The sequence below is a fragment of the Varroa destructor genome, unplaced genomic scaffold, assembly GCF_002443255.2.
Source record: "Varroa destructor unplaced genomic scaffold, Vdes_3.0 BEIS01000007.1, whole genome shotgun sequence".
NCBI lineage: Eukaryota > Metazoa > Arthropoda > Arachnida > Mesostigmata > Varroidae > Varroa > Varroa destructor.
Window position 1 is genome coordinate 811,211 of NW_019211460.1, and position 20,007 is coordinate 831,217.

Here is a 20,007-nt window from a genome sequence, read left to right on the forward strand (position 1 = left end):
AAAAATAAACATTCCAGTTGTTTTTTATATATATATATATATATATATATGTTTTATTAGCTTTTCTTTGGGCCGATGATCGTGAAATTGATGATACAAAATTAATAAGACATACGAAAATATATTGCTTTACGTGCCCGTAATATTTTATAGTTTAGTGAAGGAAAATGTTAGAAAATTCACAAGTAGAGGTCAATGTTATAGTGGAGTTTCTATTCGCCGCAACATGTGACAGAGCCACATAAATACTTCACAAGTACGAAAGAAATGTGGATCTAAAGAAAAAATAAATTATGTATGCAGTATCGCTGAATGTGTGAGACGTTGCCGTCGTCAAAGTTTAAGGTAACAGATTAGGCTAGGGTTTAGTAATAGGAATTGGCTCCGAGGCTTAAACATTTGTAACAGAACATAGTGGCTTTCTTTTGGTGGGGATATTTGCGCTGATGCTAACAGTCACAACATAATACGTTTGATTATTAGGTATTTGGTACAAACGAAAAACAATTATTAAATTTAATTATTTATTAAAATAAGAATTAAAGAATGCTATGAAACCTCTTGCTGAGTTGAGCTCCTCCGACAGGCCACATGTCCCACATTGGAATTGAATGTAAAGAGATTGTGCCCTTTTGTAAATATTTGTACTGGGACAGAGAGCAAACCTATTAAAGCTCTTAGTAGATTTATACCAGCGTACAGGAACTGACTGCACCTGTATAGCCACTTCTTAAGTTTTTCATACGATGATATGAGTTTTACCAATAAAAATAGGAGCCCCCAGCGGGTATTAGAAATCAACGAAAGCAAACCTATTTGAAGATTCAGATAAATAAAATGTGAAGTAGTTATTTGAGGCAAATGAGGTCGTTCGTGAACTTCACGTTATTGATATCTGTAATAGTAGAAATGGGATCTGCTGCGCGCCATAATTTTTATCTTACTATTACTTGAAGCCTTCTTTCACAGACCGAAAGAAGTAGATTCCAATTACATTTGTCTACCGCTAGAAAAGTAGCCGAACAGGATCAGATCTAGCATATTCCGGAGGTCTTTTTTTTTGTTACAGTGGGTAAGGTTTCGTTTCTTACAACCCAGATTAGTCATATTTTCGGATATATTGCGATGGATCCAGTTTGTATTCGCCTAGCTTAATTAGTATTCGTAGAAGCAAACGTTTCTGCCTAACAATACTAAAATCGGTTCTTGGTCGTCATGAAGATGGTATATTTTCAGTTAGGTGGAACTTCTTACCATAAAGAAGACGCCACTGTTAATTTCAGTTGCCTGTTTTGGTCTCAGTAGCTGAATGGTGGAAAGAGAAACTATTTAATGGGTCACGGTCGACATTTCGACAACTTTGCCTTCGCACTAACTTAGCTTCGGCTCGGATAGAGCTCAAACACATCTAGTGTACCGGTATCCATTTTCTGTAGCAGAAAGTGTACATATGGGAATTATAAAAGTATTTAATTATTGTCGAGGCAAGTTCTGAATAGTAAATGAAGTACGCTTACGTTTTCTGTAGAACTTGCCTCGAGAATAATTAAACACTTATAATTCCCATATATACATTTACCATTTACTACATACGTTTATATATCGAGGATGAATCGATCATTTACTATTTGTATCCATCATCACCAGACCATCCATGGTGCACTTAGAAGGCGGCTGAATGCAATTTTATACAGAGTTCTACAGAAATACTAGGTTACTTTCGATTAGAGATTATCCAGAACGTTTGTTTACCAATAAGTTGGTTGTAACTGATACCATACCATATTGGAAATTGCAAAATGTAAGTGATCTCAGCTCATAGGTCCTTCCTAGTCATCGTATTTTTCAACAGTGTCTTATATAGAAAATTATGGATAAATATAAGGCAGTGCTAGAGACATAATAAAAGGATAGCGGTTTTTATGATTACTCTGCTAGAAATGTTTGCACCAGGCGCACAACTTCAGCGGCAAGAAGCTCAGCGTTCTCTTTCCCATTGGTTTCTCCTGCAGCCTCAGCATAGACCCTAACGATGTCCTCTGTTCCCGATGGCCTAAAATACGGTAAATATAACCGTTCAGAAAGTTAGCATTAAGCAGAAACTGAAAGAAACGTTTACATATTGTCAATAAAAAAATTAAGAAAGTTATTGAATAACATTTCATAATTATATGTACGTTTTTTAATTAAAAAACGATATCAGGTCGTCACAAACGAATCCAGCGGATTGGTTAGGCTAGAATTATATTTTTTAGTACGTATTTGAAAACTCTAACACGTACTAAAAAATCGGTCCCTGCGTTCTGACAACTCCTGGGCGATCGTACACTTGCCATTCGTATTCGCGTACGCAAACCCTCTACTCATGAAAATAAATCAATAGTAGGATATGCTTGCTGATTTTTTGTCCTTTCTGGGGCAGGGAAAGCTCTTTAGAGCATGGATAATTGAAACATGGCGATGAAGTCTGGTATCGTCAGCAAGTAACCAGGTAGCGAGCTTGCGATTGCCATGTTAGAGGTCCGTAAGTCTTTCAAGAGACTCGAGACAGCGGGCGCGGTCATTGTTTGATTCTTGACGAATATTATATTGTAGCAGATGTCCTGATACTCATTGCAAATACTGTCATCGTCTTGCGTCCGAACCTATTTGACTGCCACCGAACTTCAGTTCCCTGCGATTCTCGCTTGGTCCCTGTCCTAATCATACTTTGTCTATAGCTACCGTATGTTCCAGGCGCGCTTTTCGTTGATTAAACTGCAATACACGTGGAATACACTATACGCATTTTTAACTAGCGTAGAATCAATTCACGAATGGTCCCATTTTCTTACCCGATTTCCGCAGTCTCGATATTTGGGTTATAATTCTGTAACACGTTATATGTAAAATGCCAGTTTTAGCCGACAGAACCCTTCGGCTCTAAGTTCTGGTTTTATGAAAAAGCTCTTTAGTTATGGCGATGGTTTCCGACTCTTAATAATTTCATATTTCGTCGCCAATACTCCAATCTCCGTTCTTGAAGCGTTTGCATTATTCACACGCTATCCTTCGCCTTCTTGCCTAATGTCTTCGTGAATCTTCGATGAATTTTCGAGGCACTGTGGTCTTCAAGGAACAAACATTTTTTCGAAACCTACTCCGGTTAGCTCGTCACAACCTAATACTATATTTCTAAGGAAAGTACAACTGAACTTTTTTCTTTCTTTATTATTTAACTCGTTGATACTATATCAAGGGTCATTTCAGATGAAAAACTATATACAAACCTTACAAAGGATCGTCCCTTCGGGTACCTGGCCACGGCTGTATCAATAGCAGCTTGGAGTCCCTCTGGAGCCGTGCATTTCGTTTCCGCATTTGTTGTTTTAATCGCTGTACGATCTGGAACCTTGGCGCAAATTCAATATATAGCAGAAATTTAGACTTTCTAATGTTAACTAAAAACTCAAATGACCTAAAGAGCTTATTGAACTATAAATATACGGGAGGTCAATTCTTATTATCTAACAATTTCAAAGTTTTTCATTATTAATGCTACTTGGGTTATTCAACGTAGAAATATCGCTTGTCTCCCCCTACTGCATCCATTCCGTCGAGAATCAGATACAGATATTCTGGACCATGGCCCTTCTTGGGAAAATAATTACTTTATAATTGAAACTGTCTCTGAAACAGATAGCTCAGTTTGTACGCATCGAAAGGTAAGCAAAGCTTAGTTTAATAGAAAAGTCAACAACAGTTACTTACTGTAACTTTGATCTGTCGGCTGGGGAGATCTTCGTACTCACTGAGCCAGTCAGCGACATCCAAGTCCAAATCCCTATGTAAGAATCCAATTACAAGAGTAAGTGCTTCAGTCTAACAAATGTCATTTGTACTATTAAAATCGAAAACTTCTAAAACGTTACCATATAGTTTGCCAAGCAATCTTGCACAGGTTACAGCAGTTCCATTTAACTTTAAACGGCTGGCCACAACTTAGGTCTGCCTATTGCTATATTCAATCTGTCATTCTTCGCTCACGTTCTATTTTATGCATATGATGACGCTAGCAGGTAAAGCCGATGTATGTCCAACCGGTTCATTGACTTATATTGTAGATATTTATATTCTAGATCAGCTATAATAGAGTTATTATGCTGGAGTCTCCGTATAATATAAAATACAGGGCTGGGTATATCTATTCAGTCCATATAGTTTGCTGATATAATAAATTACTTGTTGGTGATCTTTTAGGTAACTCATTTTTACCTCAGAACAGCCTCAACGAGGAGCAAATCAGAGAGTGCGTCGCCTACAGTCTCGTTTGTCATATCGATGAAATCCAAAAGTTTGCGGGAAGCGACTGCATTAGAAGAAGCTATTAGCTGTTTGGCACGAGCGCTGAAGCAAATCTGAAATGATTTCCAAATAAATGAATGTATCAGATGCTGTAGTGGCTTTTTGCCCTTGTAATTTACTTCAATTCGTTACTACATAACACGCCTCCATTTTAGCATAGTCAGTATGCTATTCCAAGTCCAAATTTCTATCTTCTAAATTAAATAGAGTATAAAAACGTACTTTTGCATTAGAGCTATCTGAAAATCTGAATGCTCGAATAAGAGCAGCGGTTGTAGAATGATTGCTTTATCCACGTTTGCTTATGTGTTCCCATTAACTTAAAATCTAACACTAGTGCATTCTATTATATATTATACGCTTTATATCCTTATACATTTCTCTCTCTACCACAATATTTTGATTTTATTAGCCATATACACACCGTTCCGTGTCCGTTGGCTTCAAAGTAAATACCGACACCGGCCTTAAGGGCCTCATGATGAAGATGCTTTACTCCAGTAGGTACACATGTCACTGAAACGTTCTGAAAATACAAAACGGAAAATTGTTTATAGAAAGTAGCCATCACAAACAACATCTATTAATCTAAATAATTATAGTATACGATAATGAGTATATAGCTGTTGTAGATATTGTAAGGTATTATGTTTAGTGATTTGAATTTTTTACTATCAAAGTAGTGACGCTAGAACATTTTAATTAGCTGCGTCCCTCGCGCTCCTTTGTTTTCTTTGAAATTTTGCGCTGCAGATTCATTTAAGATGTTCAAGAATACTAAAGCAGGCCACTAATTTGCCCTGTTCGAGATATTCAAACCTTGCATTAGCTATATGACCCTTTCGATTTAATTCGTCTTTAACTTATCCATCCCTACCCCACTGCAGTTTTCTTTAGTTTAGGTTTGTTCACCAACTTCGATCAAAGCCAAGCGGCTAACAATGATCTTAACTTTTACCGTCTATTTGCAACTTGAACCTTTTCTTCTACTGGCTTAACTACGATATACATATTGATGTTTTTTATTATGTGAAAGCCACTAGAGCATAATTTCTATGGTTCTGACGCTGTTCGGTTAACTTTGTGTTAATTAGTTTTAAATCTGTTATCAACCGATGGAAAATACAATGATTTAATTGTTAAAGTTTGCCTTTGTTTTAACACTTCTTTCTGTATACAATTTCTTCCAGTACACGGGCAGTGGAAGGTCTGGATGCAAGATTTAAATATTATGAGTGATATGAACTTCCTGTTTAGCCTTTTAGTTCTACAATAAATAGTATAATCCCCAATTATAGGTTTTGCAAGGAATGTAGCTTCGATTGTAAACGGTTGTTTGTTTGGAACAGTGTGCCTAAACCTTCTAAAGAGATTATTTGTAACCGACTGCATCTGTGTCTCGAGTTCTATGTCCGGTACCGTCACTAGGCATTCCATCAGACGGCTGGCTCCGAAACGAAGTCTGTCTATGCCCGGGTTCTAAAACCACAACGTGCCCCTAAGATTAGCACGCAAACCCCTAAGATTAGTTACCCCGGGAACTACTTACCCACCTACCTACCTTCTAAAAATAGAGTCATTAAAAAAAGGTCATTAACAATTACCAATTTCTGATTAATGGTTTATACTTCTGTATTGTTATTTGTCTGCTCTGCTTGACACCTTGTCAAAATAATCACCTTATTCTATATCAATACATATTAAGCGTAACACACCGAGTTTAGATCCGAAACTAAAGAACCTACATTTTATTAATAAAAATAAATGAACAAATAAATAAAAAAGGGTCAATTCTAATAATCCTGATTGGTGAATAGAACCAAACTCGAAGATTCAATTGCAGACAGTTGCAGTTCTTGTTTAATATTCTCCAGAATAAACATTTCAACCCAATTTTCGTTAGGAGTTTGATACTCATTCAAAAGTAAATGTACCAGCTTATTTCTGATGTATTCGGTAGAACTTCCATTTGCATAGGCCGTCTGAATGATAGCCAGATCTAGGTCTTTCACTTGAGCTTCATCTAGAAGTTTCTTGAGGTAACGGGTGAGAAGTGTAGCTATGCGATCCCCATCAAGCAACCTGTTACCAACAAAGTATAAGGATTAATATAAACATACGTAAAGCATAGCGCATTACTATAAGCATCTATAAAGTGAATATCTAAAAGAACGTCGCGTTTTATAATCTACCCTGTAGATTATCTCGGTATATCAGTAGCGCTAAATTAACTGTAAAACTATATCATAGAAATGCTTCTCAACCAACCTGAACTTCCCTTCAGAATCGGCAAAGTAGTAAACAAGTCTGTCCGCGTCACCGTCGAGTGAAGCATACCGCGCCAATGGACTCAACGTTAAGCCTGAAACAGGTTAATGTGACTACTAAGTACCAACATACACTCGAATATGCTGTGTCCTCATTGGATAGACGTAAAATTTAGTACAGAAGAAACGGTAAATAACTACTACTTCGTCGGCTGTATGCATTATTATATATTGCAGGTGTCCCTCGTAATATATATATATATATATATATATACGTAAAGGACATACAGAACATAAGCTAGGCGGAAAGAGCCTCGAATTTTTGCTTCAAGCCTCACTATGCGACGAAAACGCTGCATAATTTGTAAAAAATAAGGAACAAGAATAAGTGGATCATTTTAACGTTACAAAAACAAACGCAAGCACGGATTTGTAGTATGATACGATGTCCGTAACCTCTATATTTCGAGTGCGATGTCCGGTATCGCCGTTAGGCATTCCATGAAACAACAGAGTCACTATTTGAAACGCGGAAGTATTTCTATTTGATCTGTTAGGTTTTAGAGGGTATAGTTGATTTAAAATAGAACCAAATTAAAAATAAAATTCACTGTACCGGCGGGTGCTTTCTGGCCGGTTTTGACGTAGTCGGCCCCGCATTCGTGGTTCAATATCCCGTCCCCATCATTGACAATTGTCACCTAAAACTCAGGTTAAAATGTTTATTTTAATAATATCATAACAATTAAATGAAGCAATAGTATCAAACAAGATTAATAATGTAACAGCTAAATAAATAACTTTGTTAAAAAACTACGAGTTCAGACAAATTTGTTTGGTGCCAAATCAAGGAACCATACACTCAAAGGAAACTCCGTGTCGTTGTTGTGGCGGCGTGTTCTAGATTACTATTTAATTCGTCCTTCATTTAACTATGGCCATAAAAATGTAAGTGGTTCTCCAACTTATCAAACTTTACCTAGAACTAATTCGATCTGATTCATTCTCGCAGCGTGGCATACTCGAGTGAGATAAAATCTATGTACTAATCAGGACACTTCATCAGTGTGATGTATCTAAGACTTGTTGTAAAAAGATTTACCTGGACGGATCCTCCAAGGTGTCCAGCGAGCACTCGTAACTTTTCAGACCCCACTCCATTGGCAGCGTCCACCGTCAGCTTTGGATTGTAGTGCGTCGGGTTGCTAGCCGTCTTGGGTTATATTAAAAGATATTAAGCCTTTATAATTAGTTAAATAAATTAGGCGTGAAACAGGACTACCAGGATAGGAAACTTTTCGACTGAGACATAAAATTTGACGCGAAGCTGCCTCGTAATTAGGCTAACCTACAATGGGATTCTGAATTTCGCTGTGTTTTATAACTTAGAAATTGACAAAATTGAAACAGACAATAAAGTTTTATTGAGGAGTGAGGGAAAGCAGATTTGCTATGCTAAAAACATACTTGTAATTCATGTATAAATAAATTGTACACTAAAGAATTCAACGAATCGTACTGAAAATACCCGTACACATCTGTTATAATTAATATACTCTATTCACTTCACGATATTTCAGATGTAGCAACAATTGTACCTACCGTTGAGACAACCCGATTAAAGGCAGCGCTTAATTTCCCGTAGTATCCGTCAAGCGAGGCCGTTCCGTACTTTGGGTCATTACGGCACCTGTAATCAAGTTTTTACCGTTCATTATTTGCTAGGAACATTCGATCCCCTATGAGATTTTTGAGGCTATTTTTTTATGTTAGAAACAACTCCTGAATTCATCCGCTCGATACTGAGTAGATTACAGCTGCCACAATTACGCTTTAGGCCGTCCTGAGCATTTTACGTGTACACAACTAATCTGTATATAAGGACGCGTTGCACTTCAAATAACTTTCAAACTTGTAAAAATGTTCCAATTTCGTCTATTTTTAGGGCTGCACAAAAAGTCACTGTTGTTTATCCTCCATTGACGTAATTCAAGTAATAAACATTCTTGGACTGTTCTTGATTTTCGTTATGTTACGGAGCAGTCATTCATTGAAATTACTTTCAAAAACTACCTCGAGTTCTTCTCAGTTAAGAAGTAAAATCGAAAGCTTACCGTCAATTTCCGCACAAGTGAGTCTATCCTGAACTTTTATTACCTAACAATGAAGTGCAGCTGAGGTGTGGTCACCGTTCCAACGTCCTGAACCATGCATGAGGCAACGCTCCCAGCGCCATCAATTACAGCCTGCAATAAGCCGGGAGAGCTCTTTCGGGTATCGCAGCCTACAACCTAAACACAAAAAAGCGTACTGCTACAGACAAAGGAACGTAATTGCTCAAATCAGTAGACAGCGTTAGATACTGTACTTCCGATTAAGTAAAAGCATGCATGAATTAACCTATATCTCAGTGCCCCAAAATCTGCACAAAGGACCACTTGGAGAAAACAACATCTATTTTGGAATCTATTTTGTTAGATGAAAATATTATTGACTGTAATGCTATTACTCACCACATTGGAGTATCCCTCAGGAATTGCAAGTTCAGTAACAATTTTCTCCAGTTTCTCAAGGAGTTCGTTATCAGCCGCATTGACAACCTCTTAAACAAGAACATCAAAGACATTTCGTTGAAATCTACTTATTACAAACCCGCCACCAAACTCAAGCTTGATAGCCACATCGACCCCACGTATCATTGTACAATCAACACTGCAGTGTATACGTACTAAGCCAGCTTTAGAGATTTAAACTACGATATATATAATACATGAGTATAATCATTACCGCCAGCGGAAGCAGGCCCGCTGCATCTGCGCTGCAGGTAATAACTTCATTATATAGAAACTACGAATAGTTTAAAAACACGTCATTTCCATTTGTCCTATCGATGCAGAACAGATGCTACCACACAGATAAACCGGCAAACTCAAATCATTGCTACCAGTTGTACGAGCTTCCCAGCTGATTTCCATCATCTCCCCTAATGGGTCAATCAGTTTGGCTCCATTGTCACATTCGGGATTATGCGATGCTGTAACCTGAAAGTGAGCATTGCATTAGAATGTCCCATACAGTTGCTCGTCAGACATTTCTCCATGCAGTAATGTGTTCCTTTTTTTTTTCGAAACAGTATTGTACTGCGTATAGGCTAGATATATTGTTTTTAGGTAATTTTTAATGAACTTCAAACAAATAGTGGAAAGATGTTCGACCAAAAATCGATCAGACAGGAAATAAGGTTATCGTGACAAAAGAACAGCAAAATCACTATGTCGCTATTTTGCTTTGTTGCATTGTTAATGTAAATGTGATTTATGCTATTAGAGACAAAGTGACCAGCTTTATTGAAGTCGTACCATGCATCCGATAGTGGCACCACCCACGGAACGCGAACGAAGTGCTGCGATTACTCCAAGCCGAAACATCGCCCCAGAAAGCGTGTCTGCCCTAAACGAGCCAAAAAAAATATTTAAATACGAGTTGTACTTTGTGCAGTCTCGTTCAAAAGTTTACTTGATACTTTCCCCACCTTTGCAGCATCTTTCAAACTGACTGTGGCAATTAAAACTGAATCGTGTAACACAAATGTCTCACTCAGGTCCATGAACTCAATTCTCCAGCAAGATAACTTGTAACCAATCGAACTGTCATTAGTTAATTAGAATCTTGCAAGTTATTTTGCACCCATTCGGCTAAAAAAACGTATCTAAGTATTGTTCGTTGCTTTTTGTTAATTATGGTTATGGTAAATGAATATTTCTCAACTACGTTTTTCAGAACGTTCAAGAACTTGCTTTTCTACAAAGGGGTCTCATATAAGGCCTATAACATTATTTGTCGATTGACTAGCAGTGTTCGTATGTTGTACTTCAGCACGGTTGTACATGCTTCTAAAAAAAAAAAGATACTGTATTCAGTAAAAGACTTACATGTCTTTTGAGTAATTGCAAGTAATTCTGTTCTAAATATAAATCATCCTTTAAGAAGAATAACGGAGGTTCGTCTCAAAGCAGAAATTAGAAGTCAGGGTTAGCTTGGATAGATAGCACAACTAACACTTCCCACCCAAACAGTGGATGATTTACCATTGTTCTAAATATTGCCGGATTATTTTTAGATGTAACGGTTGCAAATTATTGATATATGATTTAGATAATTCACTTGTTTCTTTTGTTTCCATTACAGAGGTATTTGGCTAACTCTAGTTTAACTATATTCCATCATACAATATTTTTTCGAAGCCTAGGTGCTATTGAAACGAGAAGCAAGGCGCCACTCTGGGTTTCACATACGCAGCGATAATTGCAGCTGATATTGTACCACCGATAGAAATAGATTGAATTCTAATCAATTCTTATCAAGTTCCAATACGCTTTCATTGATACCATTGCTTAGTAATTCACGTTTCTTTTAGCACACGTTTGTATTTGTTGCGCCTGAAATAGCGAGCAAACACATCGCATCAATAATTTCCTTTCAGATTAGGATTAGAAGAGCTGCTTGCTAGCAGATAATTCGCAATAGGCCAAAGGTAACATAGACGCACAAACACACATTATTTTATTAGCGTTTAAAACCGGATTAAAAACAACGTTGTCACCTTAAAACTGTCTGATCAAAATTGAGGCGAAATGTACACTTTTAGCATGGCACCGTGTTCAGGAAATGTAAGAATTAAAAAATGGCTTAAAAGGTCATACGCAGGAATGAGGATGGTGGTGGCCATTATCATGTAGAGGTTACCGTCTTATACAGAGTCTAATATCACAACTTCATAGTACGACACAGCATATAATAACTATTAATTGAAATGCAGAACGTTCGCTTGATAGGTCGATTTTACCTTCTATGTGCTCTGTTGAAATATGTCAAGGACAAGAGTATCTCAATCTTACGGCACTTACATCGCGGAAGGCGGGTCGCTCAAAATACTTAGCAGAATGCCGTTATTATATCCAACAAGGATAAAGTAATCAGCTTACTTTATCTTACCCCTGATAGGAGCATCGTTTAATCTATAGCTGAATTATTTATTTTGTAACATTGGCTATTTATTCTCCACTTTTATTTATACTTTCCTAAAGTAGATTTAGGCTCATATAATGCTACATATACTTTCTAGAGGCAAACGACGAAAAATAGGAACTAGTTTGCAATTATGTTACCCGATTTGCCAATACAGGTTACTAGTTAACTAATTAATTTCAATAGGTCACCTGAAAGCGCGTAATTTGTAAAATAACTTAGGTATAGAATCGATACTCTAAAACTAATAGATCACAATGGCCTTATTTTTTGTATTATTCTGCAGAACGAACGAAACAAGGGACGTATTTGTGTAACATCACTAAAGCTTCATCGAAAATGGTGTGGCTGATTTTTCCTGTTTCCCAGTTGTTTAATATCGGGTCGGGATGAACGGCCTGGCGAACGGTAACAACAAAACGGGGCACCGACGTTGTTCTATTGAAAGTCCACACAAACTGCGCATTCAGTGAACAATACATCTGCGAATACACTGACAGATGTTTCTATCATTGAGAGAAAGTATAAGTGAAATATTTGAAATAACAGTGCGATCATTTCCGAAGAAACTATTGATACGCTCATGAACCCTTATGTCTGCTATAGAAGAAACAAAACCTTATGGCACAAGCCTTACGACCTGTGTCAAAATCAAGCAATTTGCACATGTCCATCGATATTATCCTTCCTCGAATGTATGCAACGATCAAATTCAAACGTCTGTTACTTTTGACACACAGATACTCAAAATCACATTGGTAACCTATTCGAAAGGTTTTGTTCACTAAAAAATGAGAGAAAAATGATACCTGACAAATGGCCTTATCTGAATTGTTTTTCCTCGGAAAATACAAAAACTAACAATAGTTCGCCCTCCTTCATGTCCAAATGTTACAAAGTTTTCATCTATTTGCGTAAAAGTCAAATGGCATTCGTTACATTTAAGGTGATGAGTGACCACTAAAGTTCGTGTCTATTGCTCATTAACATTAAATATAAACGTAATTTATTTTCAGCAAGCTAATTAATAGTTCCTTAATAAATAGCAAGATAATACTAGTAGAAGTAGCTATAATTGGCTTGTAGCAAAATTAGTTTAAAAAGCTTGAACTGCGGTGCCCTCTCAGTCACCGAATCATGGAAAACTAAAAATATGCTATATTTCTGAAAACCAGAGATATATCACAAAGGCTGTAAAAATAAATATATTGCTTTTGCAGATACACTATTACTAGATAACTTTAATTTTACTAGTAATAATAATTTAATGTTTAGTCAATTAAAGAACATGTATCGATTAGCAATTGTTGTTATCACACATTAGAATCAGCCAAGTGAATGCCCTTATACATTTTAGCATATACATACGAAGCGTTGCAATATTCCACTGTACTCCATACATTGCCCCTTCAAGTACCGGCAACAACTACGACCTCTCTATCAGTCTCATTCGTTGATCGGTTTGAGTAAGCAGCGCGTAACGTCCATTGTTGCAAACATTTATTTAGAAATTTTATTTAGGAAACTTATCCGAACGCATGATTCGTATAGTGATAACAATAGTGCCATTATGCTTACTTAATTCCTAGAATCTCGCGGGCTTTATAACTAACATGATATTTTTTCAGAGCATAAGTAGATTGGCCCTTAAACAATTCGGGTGCCTAAAATAGATCCTTCACGCACGACGACCCACATTAGTTGTAGAGACTTATCAGCTCTGACGGCATGAAATTCATGAATTTTCAAAAAGCCCGCCCTCGATATACGATTTTTGTGTGAATGGTTCGCAACGTGTAACAATAGTCGGGCCACAAAAACATTTTTCGGCGAACTAAATGTACAAAGATGATGTAGCAGAACTCTCTAGTCGAAGACTTTGAACTACTAAGAAACTTTGAAGAAGTTATTTGTGTTGCCGTAGAACGATCACATCAAGACAAATTCAGTTTGTTTACATAACCGGCGCATTTATTGAGTTTGTTTGAATGCTCTATGCAGAAAACATGTGAGAGTTCTACATGAATTGAGCTGACGCCATTTTGACAATCGGTCATGCTTACTTGGTTCGAATGCCTGAGGTCCCGTAGGCGAATTGTATGCCGGTCAATCGCGGGTATTTTGCACTATTAAGTTTAAGTGTTGTAGCAAAAGACGACATTGTTTCGCGTTTTAGTGGCTGATTCACAGTAAAACAAAGTCCTATATAATTTCACAAATCAGCTGTTTCGCACTTTCAATGTTTTATTGGTAACGACGAATCGACCACTGTATCCTCGAGTAATGTCGGCTGAGTGCAGGTCGCCTTCGGTAATCGACGCGATCCAACAACTTGCACTAGAGGGATTACAGAAGATCAATCTAGTAACTTTGCGATAAGAAGTAATAACGTTGCACAAAAGGCCGTTGGGGAGAGAGCACGTTCTGTTGGCTGAGAGAGGCTGGTGCGGGGGACGTGTCAAATTTTGAATTTGGGCGCCAAGAGCAACCCGTAGGACTGAAATTGAAAAAAATCGCATGGAAATATGTGCATTTCACCCTGATGAAAATTATTTTGGAGAGCTCTAGTTGCTCATAGAAAAACAGGATCATGAAAAAACTAGTCAAAACGATACCTAAAAGAAGAATTATTTGAGCAACACAAGCTTACAGGCGCCACACAGACGTAACAAAGAACGAGCCATCGGCCCGATAGAATTTATAAAAGACTAAATGAACAAATATGGACTAAAAGGGTCCGTTATTTATGTTCGTATAAAATCAATTAGGAATAACTTATTACGAATATTCTTCTGTTCAGAAAGAGCTGAAGTTTAACAACAGGTTGTCCAACTCCAAAAATGGTTGCAAAGGGTCTCGGGGATTCAAGTCGATCAGTAAATACAGAGTCACGTAAGAATCAAAATGAACGACCTTGTTGAGCTGGATTACATGTTGAGTCAGCTCTGTGGCCTGCAATAAAACAGATTTTTCATGTTAAATACAGTCAGAGCAGGGGATTCTTTTTACGTTTCTGTTACAGGTTGGTGTAGACGACACGTGAAAGCGCTCATCTGTATGGGAAACCTAACAGGCGTTTTCTGTAAACGGTGAGCCAACATCTTGGCTACTTCTTGTCATATTATTTTACACCCAAATGTATTCAAACTAAAAGCCCAATTAGAAGAGGACAAAATCTTTAGATTTAATAATATAAACTCTATTGTTAAATTATACTGTTAGAAAAGGTCATAACAAGCCTGTTTCAGTTCGGCCGTGCCCCTATGGACTCAGACCTATACGAGCACAGCGTGAAGACCCTCTTTGAAAATGATAATGTATGACGAGGCAGCACCTGCTCTTAGGCCTAATTCCAGCTATGGTGTACATATCTATGGCAATTTAACAAATTTTCATTTGACAATCGACTTGACTAAGTGTGGTAAATTTGCAATTCGTGGACAGTGTTGCAAGGTGAACCTCAAATTTAACTAAATAAAATTTTAAATCTTTAAAATGCATAAAGAAGCTTACCCACTATTCTTGGCTAGTAGTGGCCTTCGAAACGTTACATGTAAAATCATTCGTCTCTGTCAGAGGCAAAGACTCGTGCTTGAACTTTCTATCGCCCTCGTGGAAGTCTGATACAATGTCACCGCTCCCTGTCAGTAGAAGGCAAGAGAAAAGATCTAGGTTTAACTATTTGTCTGACTCAATTTTTGCTATCTGAATGGCTTGATTCTTTAACAAATTACCCACAATAAAGTCGTTTGTGTTACTAATCCTCATATTCAAGGGCATCGTAAGGTAAAAGGTATGGTCAGAGATTTCTATGTTTGATGCTAAGCTAGTATAACGGGTTAGCTTATAAACGGCATATATAAGCAGTACCTCTGAGTTGCCATTTTGTTGTAAGGAGACCATCTAGGCCAACCGGACCACGCGCGTGAATACGTCCAGTCGAGATACCCACCTAAGAAGCAGTTATTATCTTTGATGACTTCTCTACAAGTTTAATTTCGTGCATTTTAATTGTAATGTGTTTTACTACTTAAATCTACCCTAATAGCTCATTTTATTTTTAAGAGATATTGTTTTTACTAAAGTTACTGGGTTTCCGTGTTCGCTCTAGATGATTTGGATAGAACTTTACGTTTGAGCAGCGTTCGAATATACATATATATTTCTTATGTGCACTGCTAGCAACAACGAATTTTCTCATGAATCCCAGCCACCATTATATAACATATTTGCCTGCTAATTTTAGGAAAACGCTGTGGTCTAGGTTCGAACCTGGGCATAGAACGACAGACTTCGTTTCGCGCTGGCAGGAGCCAGCCATCTGACGGAGTGCTTAACGGCGATACCGGACGTGAAACTCGAAACACATCTACCCTTACGAAAATAACTGAACTAATAAGCTCTTCTAGTAGCTGGCAAAAGTCCTAGTGCCATTAAAAGTTGTATGTACGGAAAACAAATGTACCTCGGCTCCAAGACCGAATCGGTATCCATCGGCGAAACGAGTGGATGCATTGCGGAAGACGCAAGCTGAATCTACAGAACTCAAGAATTTTTCGGCTGTTTCGTCTACAAGGAAAAAAAGATAGATTATATATTACAAATGAGATTCAGCTTTTAGATTCAGGCATTAAAACAAAGTTCTCTTTTAATTATACTTTATACTGAATCAGTCCTAGTCTGAACCGTGTGGTAGGTCGTCCAAAGCGAGGGGCACCAAAACCCACAAAGGGTTTTATAAACTGTGAAGTACTATAGGCCACGTTTCGTTCCATCGGTTATTAGTTACCCAGTTTATTGCACTAGTGAAACAGGGCCTCGAAATCTTAACGCCCCTACCAACGAACAAATGTGCAAGATGGACTGGTGGAAGCTGCAGTGATCACAGTTACAGCCACTACCATCCAAGATACTCTTGGATTGCCCCAACTAATGCGGATCGGGCGGAGCACTCAGGTAATCGCTCTATACAGGATATGTATTAATTAGATAAGCCACTGAATTTTCCAGTTTCTCAGTAGACCTTATAGTAACTTTTCGAACGATTTTCACCGCAGTGAACGAAATCAGACTTGATTGACGTTGAGGGGAAGTACTCGAATGTAGTCTGTTTCTTATCCGTACCATTGTGAAAGTCTTGAAGAAACCAAACGAACATTGTTACTTACGATTTTCGGTGACGATGGCGTCTGTGTGTCCACTGCCAAATGCATTAATATGATCAATGGCCGCTTCCACACTGTCGACTACTTCGAGCGCGCATTCGAGTCTCGAATATTCGACTTTTAGTGAACGAACCTCAGGGGGACCGAATGTCAGTGTGTGGGATAAACGAGGTCCAGCATTTAGTAAAACCTATAATTACCGAACGAAAAATGCGTAATAAAATCATTTGAGGTCTATATTTCTTTTTCTTTTTATCGCAATTTCTCTAAACGTAATTTTTGACATGGCTTTCAGTAGCCCTGTGAGGTTCAAATGTTACTTTAAAAACATCTGTACTCAAACTACAATACAATCCATTCACAGGCATTTAATATACGTAGTTAAACGATGACTGAAGTTATGAACAGTTTCCTTTCCGGCACTAAAAATACAATTGAATATTCGCGATTCGGTCGAATGACCTATGCAGTGAAACTCTAACCTTTAACAGCTAGAATATCTTTATTGAAATAGGCAAAATACAAGCGTGAAGTGCATGCGTGACAACGTTAAACAAACCTCTGATTATCATTTTGTATATGGACCGAATCCATAATATGTCCCCTACCGGTTGTATTTAGCTATCCATAGCATGATTTGCTATAATAAGATATAGCAGTGGGTATTTGCAAACAAGGGAGACATTTGTAGAACATTGGAGTGTTTAATGTCATTGTGACTTTTAATGGTTTGTGGGCAGAGATCCTGGATTACGATTTTTTAATGCGCGCATTATGATGCTATGCATTTATTATTTAGCACAGCGCGCAAAAGAATACGTACAACTAACATATACTTTCATCTGGACAAAAATTCTTGAACTGAACAGTTTACTAGTTGTGGGTCATCATCACTATCGGTCACTGGCTGACCCAGAAATTTTATCGAATGAGTCATCAAATAGTCAATACGCATGTCGGTTGAGCTGGCCAGAACAGCGCACTCACGTTATCTTTTTTGAGAATTGTGCACATGTTGCTGAAAAATTCAGAGTTGATGAGATCTCGATGTATAAGAAGCGTTTCCATCGAATTGCAGGCTGCAGGATAGTCACATTTAGAATCTCGGACTGCAATCAAAGGCGAATTTAAGAAGCTTTAGAATACAGCAGGCCTCCTTTTCAACGATTAGCTAGGCACTGAGGATGCGGATCCCCTGTGCTCAAGAGAACTCTTGCAGGGTCCTACTCTTGTTTTATTGTTAGCATACTCCTGTGATGCACGCACGACTAAAATATTAGTAACTTAGTCATAATAACATAACAAACTGACCGATTTGATATGCTTGGCGAAGATCTGCATCCTTATCAACATAAACGTGACACACGCCTTCAGAGTGGCCAAGCACTGGTATGCCTTTGGCTCGTGCCTGTATTGAGCGGACCAGATCAGAGGAACCTCGAGGAATGATCAGATCAATATATTGTTCCATCTGAAGATTCCACATTTTGCGACCGTTAATGTCGTGCAAAACAAACTATTATGGCTCATTTTAGCGCAAACTAGCGTTTCAGCGTTGTTCTACCGTGTAGTTCTTTGAGGCAGACTATGATCATTTGTGCAGTTTACTACTTTCGTCACCGTGGTGAGCTTCACTGTATTTATAGCTGAGATCAATCAGTAATATGTAGACGATTCTATTAATGGATATTCGTACTTACGTGAAGTAATTCATCAACATCCTCTCGCTCGGATACAAGTGCAACGGCGCCCTGAGCAGATATCGAAGCTAAAGCCTCTTGAACTAAGACGAAAAGGGCACGATTGGAATTAAGTGCTTCCTTGCCACCTTTCAATAACAGGCCATTTCCTGTGGCTATGGCTAACGAGGCAATCTGGAATGAGTTACGCGATTTTGAGTCAAAACCAGAAGCCAACTTTGAGAACGCAGAGGAAATTATGGTGATGTTAGTTACGGCTGAGTATGCGAATGGCTTCTCTCTTGATATAAAGTGTGGCTAGTTTCAAAGCGGAAATTGACTAATAGCATAATAATATTTGGTTGCTGAAAATGTATAGACCCCTTTGAGTAAAAATTAAAGCAAATATATTTTATAAATTGTAATGCGACTGAACTAAATGCTTTTTGCCATTTTGATGGATTGATTTCTGTTGTCCATCTTCTGCTAAGGCCATAGTTCCACAGTTGCAAAGCCTCACAACTATGGTTCCTGGGCGAAAAATTGTGACCAGTGATTTTTGCATTCTTCTTTGTCACCATTGAGTTAACAGCATTAAGTATCTTCTGTAGAAACCGAATTAGATGATGGCCTAAGGGTAATGGTATGTAATTGGACAGCGTCTTGGTAAAACACCTTTTCTGTTCACAAATCCTGGTCTATTTTTTCAGGTGGCTTGCTGTAATATTGCTAGCTTTTGACGCTAAAGGTTCGAGTCAATCGCCATGTGGCAGCAACTTATAAGCCATAATTGCTATCCAATCCCAACAAACATATGCCGGCATCAGTCTGAACTTTGCCACGGATTGTGAAGCACATCTTTTTTATTCGCACATTATTATCATTTTTAATCACACGTGACCGACCGCTCTAGAATAGTTCGATCCTATTACGTTTTTTAGAATTTCACAGATAAAAATACGGTCGAGTCAATCGGTCGATTGCGTCAATTCGGGTAGCACCTTTCTTTCGTAATCGGCTTTAGTTCCTCGACGGTTTCACGACCACTCATGCCGTGTTGGTCTTGCTCATGGCGTCCATTTGTTTATAAGCCTGGACAGCGTTTGCGCCTTTTGCGTAACAAAAATAGTAAAAACATTACGAATTTTTCGAAAATGTGTCACTTTTCTTCGATCCGCTCTACTGTCAAAGTAATTTCCGCGATTTTAGCACTATCGCCAAGTTTCAGCTTTTAAATCCTACGAAGGCGATACATGACTTTAAAGTCATCTAGCTAGAAAAATGGTCAGTTTTTTTTTCTACACCCCTATATAAAAGTTCCAAACAAAATATTGCTAAGCTTACCTGGGGAAGACAGTCAGGTCGGGACTCAAAAATAACTAGAAGAACCCCGATAGGGACAGTGATTTGTTGAAGCTCAAGTCCATCAGCTAACAGGGTACGTCGAAGAGTCTGGTATAACAATGTAAAAATAGGAACCGTTACACGTACGCTAGGGCGTCTCTTCACCCATTTCGCAAACCA

At 38.0% G+C, this 20,007-nt stretch overlaps 2 protein-coding genes and 1 long non-coding RNA gene across 15 annotated transcripts in view; 1 reads left to right on the forward strand and 2 right to left on the reverse strand.

Annotated features, from left to right (window-relative positions):
- Nucleotides 1–17: 17 nt before the first annotated feature.
- On the reverse strand, nucleotides 18–13,836 carry nst (phosphoglucomutase 3-like protein nst). Of its 2 annotated transcripts, none has more exons than XM_086975638.1 (15): nucleotides 13,703–13,836; nucleotides 9,971–10,061; nucleotides 9,556–9,652; nucleotides 9,125–9,213; nucleotides 8,769–8,902; nucleotides 8,214–8,301; nucleotides 7,714–7,824; nucleotides 7,228–7,312; nucleotides 6,613–6,706; nucleotides 6,279–6,426; nucleotides 4,769–4,870; nucleotides 4,255–4,397; nucleotides 3,751–3,823; nucleotides 3,270–3,391; nucleotides 18–2,053 (listed from the first exon to the last, which is right to left on the reverse strand). In XM_086975638.1, the coding sequence occupies exons 1-15, from the start codon at nucleotides 13,798–13,800 to the stop codon at nucleotides 1,927–1,929; spliced, it is 1,602 nt and encodes a 533-aa protein (XP_086831764.1). In that variant the 5' UTR covers nucleotides 13,801–13,836; the 3' UTR covers nucleotides 18–1,926. The 2 variants fall into 2 exon arrangements, with proteins under 2 accessions (XP_086831764.1, XP_086831765.1); XM_086975639.1 differs by lacking the exon at nucleotides 13,703–13,836 and adding an exon at nucleotides 11,315–11,430.
- LOC147754169 (uncharacterized) overlaps nucleotides 9,607–20,007 on the forward strand; it is an 11,517-nt gene continuing 1,116 nt past the window's right edge. The window contains exons 1-4 of the long non-coding RNA XR_015317683.1: nucleotides 9,607–9,714; nucleotides 11,926–13,647; nucleotides 14,662–14,728; nucleotides 15,886–16,595. This is a non-coding gene — a long non-coding RNA (uncharacterized LOC147754169). The remainder of the gene's footprint in view (nucleotides 9,715–11,925; nucleotides 13,648–14,661; nucleotides 14,729–15,885; nucleotides 16,596–20,007) is intronic.
- The window catches only part of P5CS (Delta[1]-pyrroline-5-carboxylate synthase), a 15,933-nt gene continuing 9,514 nt past the window's right edge, over nucleotides 13,589–20,007 (reverse strand). For 8 of the 12 annotated variants that reach the window (XM_086975624.1, XM_086975621.1, XM_086975623.1 and 5 more), the window contains 10 exons: nucleotides 19,828–19,935; nucleotides 18,505–18,678; nucleotides 18,116–18,275; nucleotides 17,792–17,913; nucleotides 16,808–16,994; nucleotides 16,105–16,208; nucleotides 15,510–15,591; nucleotides 15,153–15,280; nucleotides 14,422–14,591; nucleotides 13,589–14,136 (listed from right to left, as the gene is read on the reverse strand). In XM_086975624.1, coding sequence (XP_086831750.1) covers nucleotides 15,156–15,280; nucleotides 15,510–15,591; nucleotides 16,105–16,208; nucleotides 16,808–16,994; nucleotides 17,792–17,913; nucleotides 18,116–18,275; nucleotides 18,505–18,678; nucleotides 19,828–19,935 — 1,062 coding nt within the window. In that variant the 3' untranslated portion in view covers nucleotides 13,589–14,136; nucleotides 14,422–14,591; nucleotides 15,153–15,155. Of the gene's footprint in view, nucleotides 14,137–14,414; nucleotides 14,592–15,152; nucleotides 15,281–15,509; nucleotides 15,592–16,104; nucleotides 16,209–16,807; nucleotides 16,995–17,791; nucleotides 17,914–18,115; nucleotides 18,276–18,504; nucleotides 18,679–19,827; nucleotides 19,936–20,007 lie in introns of all 12 variants that reach the window. The other 4 variants (XM_086975630.1, XM_086975628.1, XM_086975629.1 and 1 more) reach the window with 4 other exon arrangements.